Source organism: Electrophorus electricus, chromosome 15, assembly GCF_041902795.1.
Source record: "Electrophorus electricus isolate QZ-2024a chromosome 15, ASM4190279v1, whole genome shotgun sequence".
Classification (NCBI taxonomy): domain Eukaryota; kingdom Metazoa; phylum Chordata; class Actinopteri; order Gymnotiformes; family Gymnotidae; genus Electrophorus; species Electrophorus electricus.
The window spans coordinates 1,432,501-1,443,496 of record NC_137511.1 but is presented as its reverse complement, the minus strand read 5'-3'; the positions used below and the strand labels follow the sequence as shown (position 1 = coordinate 1,443,496).

Sequence of the window (10,996 nt, the reverse complement as noted above, 5' to 3'; positions counted from 1 at the left end):
CGAGCGATAGAGGTGCAAAGTGTATCGAGGGGAGAGGGGTCAGCTGAGCTCAGAGGTGTCAGGGAGTGCAGGGCCAGACTGGACGAAAACCTGTTTCTCCGTCATCTCCGCAGCGCAACAAGGCATTGACAGCAAAACCTTTAGACTGGGAGCCTTCAGCTATAACAGAATAGCCTGGACACAACCTTGAAGGTCAGCCACCTTCCATGAGTGTGTGTGTGAGCGTGTGTTTATAGTAATGATTTACTATATCAGGAGTTTGGCAAGTTGGCATTTGGGACCGTTTTACTTTTGTGAAGCCTTTTGGAATAGGAAGGACAGCACACACCTGAACCTGAAGCCTGAACCTGACACCCTGAGACTCAAACCACAGAGTCCCACTGCTACTGACAAACTTCGAGCTTAACATGAACAAAACCTCAAATCACACAATTTATTTTGCTCTTAACAAAGTAACACAGTAACACAAGTAACACAGCTCTGTTTTTTCAAAGCTTTCACCTGCTGTGTGATTGATTAAAAATACATGGACTGTTGTGTTTTGATTGTTTTAACAATCTGTAATCTGCTGGTTTTAATAGTTATCTGAAGGTTAACAGGACTATTAGAAGCTACTAGCACTACAAAGTGAATATAGGCTAAAAGAAGCATTAGGCTTGTGTCAAAGTCCTGCTAAGCTAAAAACAAGCCCATTTTCGACTTGTTTTTTTTTTTCATCCATTGACAACATTTTACTAGATAGATTCTGTTACATACATCGATTAGGCAGAGTGAGAGAAAATGTGTGTGCATGTATGCAAAACGTTATAGATATCTTGACTTAAAAATGTATTCAAAATGTTTTAAGAGCATTTATGATTTACAACAACAAGAACAATACTACTAATAATACATTTGTTTTCACTAATTATGAAACAAAGCCAAACCCTACACATGCCGGAAGTGGCACATGTAATGTGATACCCGCTGAGCTTGGGTCAGGTCGGAGCCCTCGTGGATGGACAAGATTGTGCTTTTCTAGTCTTCTGAGAGAACATGAATGTTCATGGGAACTGTGATCCGTTCAATTGAAGAGTATTTTGTAGCAAAGCATGAACTTGAGGGCGTTAGGAGCAAAGGAATATTAGGTGTTGTTGTAGCACCCCCTAGTGGAATGATTGTATCCCACACACTGCCATCCTAAAAAAATAACCCGTTACAACGAGACAAGTCATTTACATCTGGTCTCTTTGTGCATTATAGATTTATATTTTTCACAGAATGTTCAGTACCTGTGAGCTCAGGTTTCATTTCCAATTTATACAAAGTTAACAAAGTTCATATTTCATTAGATCACTTTGAAATAGTCTTATTAAACCATCAAAGGCTTTAAAATTGAGAGGATGCATCTGATATCTGATTTTGTGCTCTTTAAAACAGCACAAAGCCTCCCCTCTAGTAGTAAGGACAAAAAAATATACATGACATAAGGTGAGAAGGTGGACTGTCAAGAACTGACCAATTCAAAACACAGAAAATGTAAAATGTTCAGTACACAATAGAGTGTGTTTGTTTCTTGGAAACAGAAGCAAATAAAAAGTGGTTAATACAAGGCTATTTCTTGGTTGTTTCTTTAGGTCTACAGTGTATCACTTTGCAGCATTGAGTAGCATAGTGGTGGCACTGGACCTCCAGGTAAGATGATACAAGACTTTTATTTTGTACAATGACATTGTGTTGTTGAAGATGACAAGTAGCCAACCTGTTCATCACGTGCTTCCTCCAACACAGGTAACATCGACGTCACATGGGACAGTGTTGGAGAAACAGCGCTCCTAACGAGACGAGACAGACACGGCACCATCCTTCCCAGCCGGAGAGCAGGGCTAATTATACTTTTTTGGAAACCGGCCGTGGATCAAGATTGCAGCGTCCAGAGCCCTGAGCCAGCTGCGTTAGACGGAAGCCCCCAGTCCATTAATACCGACCACGCCAGCAACCTCCATGCAGAACAGACGGCAGCCCAACACGGTCATTAGAGCAAGTGGGGGGCAGACAAACTCGGCCTTTAAACTTTGAGGGCAATGGATTGTTTTGGAGTCAGCAACCATCGTACAGATATCACAATTCCTTATTATAGCTTGGCTTTCATCATCTGCCTGGACTCAAAAATGAGACATTTAGTTATGACAGTCTGTTTCTCCATCCCTTATTCAGGGAATGGCATCTGAGGCCGTGAGTTGTACATGAGACGGGCCTGAGAAACAAAGCAGCTTGACCAGTCCAGCCTATAGAACCGGTACCAGTTTAGAGGGGAAAGTTTACAACAAAGAACACCAAGCAGTTTGATTTACAAACCTAAAAGTTTATTCAATCATACCAACACATTAATTTAGAAGGAATCATTCAGCCAGGCACTTCATACTTCAGTTGGACATCCAGCAGACAGAGTGGGTTTCGACACTTTGGTATCTGTGTGTGTGTGTATATGTATGTATATCTATCTCCCCCTGGGAAGATGCAACAAATTTTAAAGGTCGCTAACGTTCAACAGAATTTCACTCTGCTTGGGTTTCTTTCTTCCATTTAAATGATAAGGGAAACTTGGTTTGATTGGATTCAAGTGTGTCAATACAACAGTGATTTAGCAATCAGAAAAATCTATTTTAAATTACATAAGGCAGCACAAGTACAAGCAGAGAGTACAAAACCCACATCCAAGGGAATACACTACTAGTTTTCAGCACTTTAGACCATAATTACTATAAAAATACTTCTAAAAAAATAATACAACATATCAAATCTGAATGTCAAATTCAGAAAGAGCAACACCAGGCTACAAAAACCCCAAAACCTAAGAGTAAACAAAAAAGCTCCTCAAATTTTCACACTGCATTTTTGCACATGATACTACTGCAGATGTGCACACTTGTGTTTGGTTAAAAGTTGGAGTTCAGAAATAAATAAACGTGTTGGTTAAAAAGTGGATTTTTTTGAAAAACAAATAAAACTGGAACCCACAGGCATTACAGGGAGCAAGTGCGCACCGCTAGGCCCTGCTGGATCGGGCTCCCTGGGGACAGTAGTCACTGGTCAGTGTTGGTGCTGGTGTACATCGCTGTCGTCACTGCTGCCCTCCGCCTCCCTCTGATCTTCAGAGATCCGTAACGAGCCTGCGGGGAGCACAGCACAAAGATTTACAACAGAGTACTTAACAGCGCGGCGTTCGGTCATGACCAAACCCAGGGTCTACGTAACAGCGCGGCGTTCGGTCATGACCAAACCCAGGGTCTACGTAACAGCGCGATGTTCAGTCATGACCAAACCCAGGGTCTACGTAACAGCGCGATGTTCAGTCATGACCAAACCCAGGGTCTACGTAACAGCGCGATGTTCAGTCATGACCAAACCCAGGGTCTACGTAACAGCGCGATGTTCAGTCATGACCAAACCCAGGGTCTACGTAATAGCGTGGTGTTCGGTCATCACTAAAAGCGGTGGGCTGGTGCTGCACTTGCGGTTATGAGCTCTGTACCGTACACGAACACAACTGAGTTTGAAGGTTAAAGTAAGGAAGCGACCCAAACAGGGGCAAATCTAGCTCAGCCCCTGGACTCGCACCCCTGCACTGGGAACATGCACCATCAGCAGGCTTGGGCGCCGCTGCCCCTATCAATCAGCTCAAGACATCACAGTCAGTACTCGTACATCTTTGCGGAGTTTGGAGCGTGTGTGTTTGACGCTCTGAGATCGTCTGACGCCACGCTGAGTCATGGCTTCGTCCTCAGAGAAGAAAGCCTCTCCATCCTCATCAGTCCGCTCTTCGTTTTCATACTGGTAATACTCTGGACACACAGACAGAAACAACCCCATTAAGTGTGTAACCATAACAGTAGGTGTCGGTGACATGCATAAAATACATGACATACAAGACATTTTCACTATCACAATATTTAGTTATTCCAAGGTTTAGCAGAATGTTGGGCAGTCAGATTAAACAAAGGTATTAAATAAAGAAATAGCATCATGTTAGTTGGTTTTTGTTTTTTTACAGGCCACACGCCACGTGGGCACAGCCCAACCCCACTGATCTCATTCACCCCCACCCCACTGCCATGGCCTGTAGGACTGCCATCCTACAGTGCAGCCTGCACTCTGCACCAGCAAGCAGGTCCTAGGGCTGGCATTGTTCCTTTTTGGACCACAAGGGGGCAGAAGAGATGCAGAAAGCAGCTGAGTCTCCCCCAACCAACCTCCTTTGTTTGCCTCCACACCCCCATCAATGTTTTCCATTAGTAAAACAGAACAACTTCCTCTGGATTTGGATAAGGTGCAATTTGTTCTGCCTTACTTCTTCTGCAGTAATTCCCACCTTTCCTAGGGCACCGTCCTGCCTACGCAGAAGATGGCGTGGAGTTACTGAGTGTACACAAACATTTCATCTGCACCAGTATCGTTATGAACAATAGTCTGGGCTGACATTGTGCCTTTGTTTAACACCTTCACATGTCAAGAGCGAATCTACTGGTCACGGTCCAGGAAAGTTGTGGAAGAATAGTGTAGCTCTCACGCGCCTGTCGCTGGATTCCACTCCGCAGTGCTGCACGTTGGGGTTTTGAGCCGGCTGGAAGCTGGTACTGTTTCACTCGGAACAGCCAAGAGAGACCAGGCCTCATATGACTGAGGAATGTGACCGAGTGCATGAGGGCGGAAGGGGGGAGGGCGCGGCAAAGAACAAAGAGGGAACCATAAAAAGTCACTCTGGGCTTTCCCTGCACTGACCTCTGTTCCTCTACAAACATCAAACCACCGGCTGAACGACACACTTATGACCCCTCGGTCTGCCCCTCCTCGTTCTGAAAGGGGGGCAGGGGTGGGAAAAGGTGGTGGTGTCTGTGGTAGGGGATAAATAATAAATAATAATAATAATAATAATAATAATAATAATAATAATAATAAAGAAAGAAACAAACAAAAACCTTAAGGATTAGTGGATTTCCTCATCCCAGCGACCTTGTCTGCGTCCCTGCGCCTCCTGAAGGCTGGTGGCATTTCAGAGCGGCTTGCTTTATTGCGGGCTCTAGTCACCGACGAGACGAGGACGCCCCGGACGCGGGCGGAATCTCAAACGCGGCATTAGCATAGCCAGATAGAGCGTATTAGATATTCAGCTCAGACCGTAGCTCTCTGCTGCCGGCCGCCCCCGCCCCTTCCCTGCTGCGGCGGCGACACGCGCTACTCCGCCAGACCTTTCACGCTCTCAACGTGCCGCTTTTGCTTATCAGCCCGCCAGGCTGGAGACAAAGGAGCTGCTCGCTACGAGAGGAGCTTCACGAAAGCACATCGCGCTCGTGTGTGCATCTTCCATCACGCTGGTGAGACCAGACTTACAGAGCAGCACGAAGGCCACAGACGGCTCAAACACACCAGCTACGATGGGGGAGCTAATTAATCTGTGAGGCAGCAGAGCAGCGGACCACCAGAGGAGGGGGAACAATCTCACAGACTCCGTGACTGCGGCTGAGAGCTGACGCAGGGCTGCGTTCGGAGAGGAGATGCGGGCGTTTACCGGCTCCGTCGGGCTGGGAGGCTCCCGCAGCCCTGCGGGCCGGGTTGGCGCCAGAGTAGGCTGGGAACAGTGCAGCGCTGGCATCATCCTGCGGGATCTGGGACAGGTCGGCCATGCTGAAGCTCCGCAGCTTCTCCGTTATGGCGCCCTGGCCCTGCGGACAGAGAACACGGCAAAGTTAAACACTACATCACACACACACACACACACACACACACACACACACACACACACACACACACACACACACACACACACACACACACACACACACACACACACACACACACACACAATGCTATCACACCATGTTCACAAACCTGCCAAAGCAGAGAAGCATGCTTATGAGTGAATGAATCAGCAGTGAGTGGTCCAAGAGGCCTAAAGGCACCACAAGGTGCAAGGCCAGTGGATGCTGTGTGGATGAACAAAGGCTGGGCCTTACTGAGCAGATGTAGAGTTTAAGAACATGGGGATCATTAGTGGGGAGCGCCATGTGTGTGTAAGTCTGTTTGAAAAATTAAAGAACGGGAAACAAAGATTAAAAAAAAAAAAAAAAAAAATCAAGAAAAAAAAATAAAAAATCACGTGGACGACATCTTTTCCCATGCTTCAGACTGGAAACCATTACCTCCATCGTAGAGAGCTGTAGGGCAGAGGTCCTAGGGGACAGTGTGTCAGTACAATGTGAAAAAGAGAGGAGAGATGAACACTAGAGTTAGGACTCAAGAAGGACTACAGAACACGGACGAATAAAAAAGGAGGGGGTGTGGACGGACAGAGGGACACAGAAAAAAAGAAAATCAACCTGCGAAACAATGACCACTCGCACCATCTGTAAAGCCTGACCTGGCCAGGCGCCGTGCCCAACCTCCCTGAACGAGGAGCAAAACGAAAGGCCACCTCCTGCTCTGACGGGAGCCGAGGTGGGACAGGGCGGGACAGGGCGGGACAGGCCGCGTGACCTTTCCCGTGAACGGAGGCCGTGTTGATGTTCCATCAGGGGCATTGTGCTCAAGCGCTTGTCGATTTTTGATGCAACAAGGGGTTGGTTTGGATCGGGGGTGAGGTGACGTAAAGAAACATCACGAAAACAAACGCATGTCTAGAAGGCCATATTGAGGAGACAGAACACTGTCCGAGGGTCAGGAACACGCACGCCCTCTCTCACACACACACACACACACACACACACACACACACACACTTGCCTTGACGGCTGCAGAGACAGCTGCCGTAGCTGCTATACTTAGGCCCTGCTTGCCAAAGTGCAGCATGGTCTCGTAGCTGCGCTCCTTCGCCTGAATGATGTAGTCATCAATTTCCTTAAAGCACAACAGAGAGTGTCGTGAGCCCCTGAGTCTCAGCCAGACAGGCTTGCAAAACAGCAGTACACACCGCACCAGGTTTAAAGAGAACAGCCAGCAAACGCGGGATATTCTTTACGGATTCTTAAATGCAGAAGAATGGAGGTCGCAGCCTCACCCTTTCCAACTTACTGCTGCCAAAAACAGGAAATAATTCCATTCGCCATGCAGTGTCAGAAGCCTGACGGTTAAACTAATCTGATGCTTAAAATATAGAGGATTCTTTTTACCTGGATAACAGACGTAACAGCTTACGGTCAAACTTCTCTTCATAACACAAACGCATGACGATATAACGCATCTTAAATTTAACTGCATACTTTTTAAACAATGGGCCATGTTCACGATATTAGTGCAAGACACGTTATATCTAATAAGCAATAACACTGAGGTCTGATTGGCCCATGGAGTAGTTCTGACAATTACAATGCCTTTAAAAAGAAGAAGGGAGGGAAAAGGAGTAAATTACCCTTTCTTTTGAAGTCAGAAGAGGATGGAGGATCTTTCTGTAGATAAGACTAGCTCCTCTAGTGTAGGGCGACAGGAGCCAGATCACAAAGGCGATCTTTATTTCATAATAAAGGGGGAACCTACACACAGCGCGCGCACACACACAAATTAGATCCTATTAATCAGACGACATAATTACACTCATTACGCCTGTATTACAACAAATTGATTTTAGAGATTAAAAAGGCGACTTAATTTCATTACAGCATGATTGTTTTTAAAACATTTTTATATAGATTTTTATGTTTCTTGATGTAGGGCAAAACCAGGGAGCTCCTAATTCAAAACAGTTGTGTAGTGTGACACTAATCAGAAGTGTGGAGACAGCTGGAGCCTTGGTGTGAAGTGAGGGTCACAGGCACCATTAGCCATCCTTCAGTCTTACCAGGCTATGGTGAGGTCCGAGATGGTCTCCACTACTGTGTAGAGTGAAAACACGATCCAGTACATCATCCAGCGGACCTGTGTCGGGGGTCAGGGGTTGGAGAGAAGCTGTGTAATTCACATGTCCATACATAGCATCTTACCAAAACTGCATGTGATATCAACACCAATCAAAACCAGGGAGAGAAATGATGTCACCAAGGTTAATGTACTGTATGCAGTTTGAACTGTACTACTGTCGCGTACACAAAGAGACTCATGTTGTTTGTTAGTCTTGTAAAAGACAAAACACAGGACACTTTGTACACATCTTAATGTGGTGCTGCACCAACTCCACCCTGCCTACCATCCTCTTTACGTTTTGGCGGGGCGCATGCCTAATCACGCCACGCCGAGCGGATCCCTTATGTAAATCCAATCACACGTCTCTTCCTGGCACGAGACGGAACACAGCGGTGCGAAACAGAAAATCGTTACGGCCGTGACTTTAATTTCCCTCCCCACTCTGCCGTTCATTTTCTCCCTCTCCCTTTCTCCCTGTCGTTTTCCTTCTCCCCTCCTACGCTTCTCCCCCCCTTCGCTGTAGCAGGCCCTGCTTTGTATGCTGTGCCAGAGCCCTCTCTTCCCGCGGCTCGGAGCAGAGGCAGGCGTTCACAGGGGCTCCTTAGCATTTCAATTTCAAAAGGTGGCGCAGACGATCATGTGATACCCCCCTCCCACCCCCCAGGCCTAGGGTGAGGCTCTCCGAGGTATTAGGTGATATTTTCAGCCTCGCTGAACAAAGCAAAACGAATCCGTGCAGGGGCCGCATGACAGGCCTGATGGGCAGCATCGCGTTTAATTGCTGACCTGCTCGTGAACCTCGAGCGGTCCGAGAATGATCGATGCATTGCATCAGCCAGAGGGGGAGGAACCGTTGGGGTGACAAACTGTCAATCAAAATCAGCTCGGTGTGAACAAGGACTGTTCTGGAAACAGTTGTGGCATGCATTAAAAAAAAGAAAAAAAAATTCCCCAAACCTTTTCCCCTTTCTTTTCTAACCACACCAATAAAGCGATACAAACATGCACTGTGGGCCTTTTCTGGTAATATTCCTCTGGGCAACACCATTTATTATCAATCAGCCATTACTTGGAGAGGTATGTGGGACATCAGCAGAATGTGCGAGTGAGGCATCCCACCTTGCAGGAGAGACAGTGGTGGAGGGCTCTCCAGCTCTGGGCCAACGACCAGTCCAAGCATTCCTTTCCAGTCCAGCGCTGCCTTACTGATCCACATAGCAGACTGCTCTAAAAAACTGCCGAGGTTTGAAACGGCGCTTCTGTACAACAGCCAAGCTGAACGGCCAGGGCACGACTCACCGCCTGGCGTCACTCACGACAGAACAAAACGCCCTCCGCTGTGGGGAAGGCTCATCTCTGCACAACTTTCCTACGCATCGCGGAGACGCAACATTTAACGAAGGACGCATGAGCTCAACACGCAGAGAGACTCGGAACCAGACGCCAAATCCAGCCAGTCTGGGCTGCGTCTAAACCTCAGCATAAACCAGCCAACGGCACAATACAGAGAAAAGGAGCTGGAGAAGGAGGTAAAGTGTGGAGCACAAAGCATCATTTGTCCGTGCTATTTTGGACGCGATTTGGAGAGAGTCAGTGAATTACTGGTGTGCCGTTCAGTCTCCGCTCCACACAGACAAACACAACCGCAGTCATGAAACATTCGGGGAGATGAAAACGTCGCTCTCTCTCGTGCTGGAATGCTCACTTGTGTTTTCCAGGGCTCTGCCAGTAAAACTCGACTTTACAGAAATGTACTTTCCATTCGAACACTCAGTATTTTAGGGAATGGCACAAACATCTGTAACCTCTGGCTGCCAGCAACCCTCCTTTTTAAATTCCTTTTCCTAGTTTTGCCTCTTCATCAAAAAAAACCAAACAAACAAACAAACAAACAAAAAACCTACACTAAAGAGGAAGAAACAGGTTTTTCCGGTGTGCCCGTTTCAGCAAATCCCGGTGTTGTGAGACTAAGTTGAGTCAACGGGGAGCCACCTGTCCATTGTTTCGATGGGTAACTAGGAGATGCACAAAGTTAGGACTGAACCAGAGTACTGTGGTCACTCCTTCAGCAAGACAGCCAGAGGAGCTCCAAGACCAAGCCACAACATGGCTTCCACTCTGCATCCCGTGCTGTGCTCCGGAAAAACTTTTGTGGGCAGAAAGAAATGTTCTTTTTTTTTTCTCCCCCTTTTTTACTTTCAGCATGGTGAGGGTCCAGGCTTGGATGTAATTAAGCTAACATGCAGCAGAGAGAGAGAATGAGAGAGGGGGAGAATGAGCGAGAGAGAGAGCGAGAGAGAGAGATATGCAGGTTGATAAATCCAGCTTAGCTCAGCTCTAAAGTAGGCTACAGCTCTGCTCAGGCTATATTTGTTATAGCCTTGAGGCTTCATTTCAGAAATGCTGCAATGAATTACATCATTCAGCTGCAAACACACATACATGCGCGCACACAAACGTACGTACACACACACACACACACACACACACACACACACACACACACGTATGCCACACACACACGTATGCCACACACACAAACAGCTTGTTTGAGCTTATAGAACTCTGATCGGGAGAGGAACTATAGCTCGGACTGCTGGAGCAGTAACTCAGTCGCCTGGACTGGACAGCGTCTCCCAGGTTACTGGGACAACGTAACAAGCACAGCCAGCAACGGTTATGACAAAGGAACATTTCTGAAGGAGCTGAAGGATCTGGGACTCCATAGGAGCTACACTGCTGCTGACTTAACACAAAACACAAGAGACACAACCCACTGCACGCAGACAACTGAACCGCATCACACAACAACGCATGAAAAAGTCATACAAGAAGTTCACTGTTTAGACACCAGGAATATTCCCATGGTGACACAAATAGTCTCTCTATGGCTATATAAAGTGATAAGCCATAACCCTGCACCTGACAGAACATTTGATGTGCTTTTAGTGAGAAAAATGCCATTTAGCACCAGATTCATCGTACGATCTGCTTACATCCATGTCAAATCAGTGGGTTTGATAAAAGCTACAATAATGTGCCAGCAACACCGAAGCTGTTATAATGTGTGTAAAGATTCACAATAATCACGGCTCAATATAGATCTGTATTTATGAGTCACAAT

At 46.7% G+C, this 10,996-nt stretch overlaps 1 protein-coding gene across 2 annotated transcripts in view; it reads right to left on the bottom strand.

Annotated features, from left to right (window-relative positions):
• Nucleotides 1–2,323: 2,323 nt before the first annotated feature.
• The window catches only part of reep3b (receptor accessory protein 3b), a 17,738-nt gene continuing 9,065 nt past the window's right edge, over nucleotides 2,324–10,996 (bottom strand). For both annotated transcript variants that reach the window (XM_027021638.3, XM_027021637.3), the window contains 6 exons: nucleotides 7,811–7,887; nucleotides 7,385–7,505; nucleotides 6,760–6,873; nucleotides 5,549–5,702; nucleotides 3,688–3,824; nucleotides 2,324–3,152 (listed from right to left, as the gene is read on the bottom strand). In XM_027021638.3, the coding sequence (XP_026877439.1) occupies nucleotides 3,066–3,152; nucleotides 3,688–3,824; nucleotides 5,549–5,702; nucleotides 6,760–6,873; nucleotides 7,385–7,505; nucleotides 7,811–7,878 (681 nt within the window). In that variant the 5' untranslated portion in view covers nucleotides 7,879–7,887 and the 3' untranslated portion in view covers nucleotides 2,324–3,065. The remainder of the gene's footprint in view (nucleotides 3,153–3,687; nucleotides 3,825–5,548; nucleotides 5,703–6,759; nucleotides 6,874–7,384; nucleotides 7,506–7,810; nucleotides 7,888–10,996) is intronic.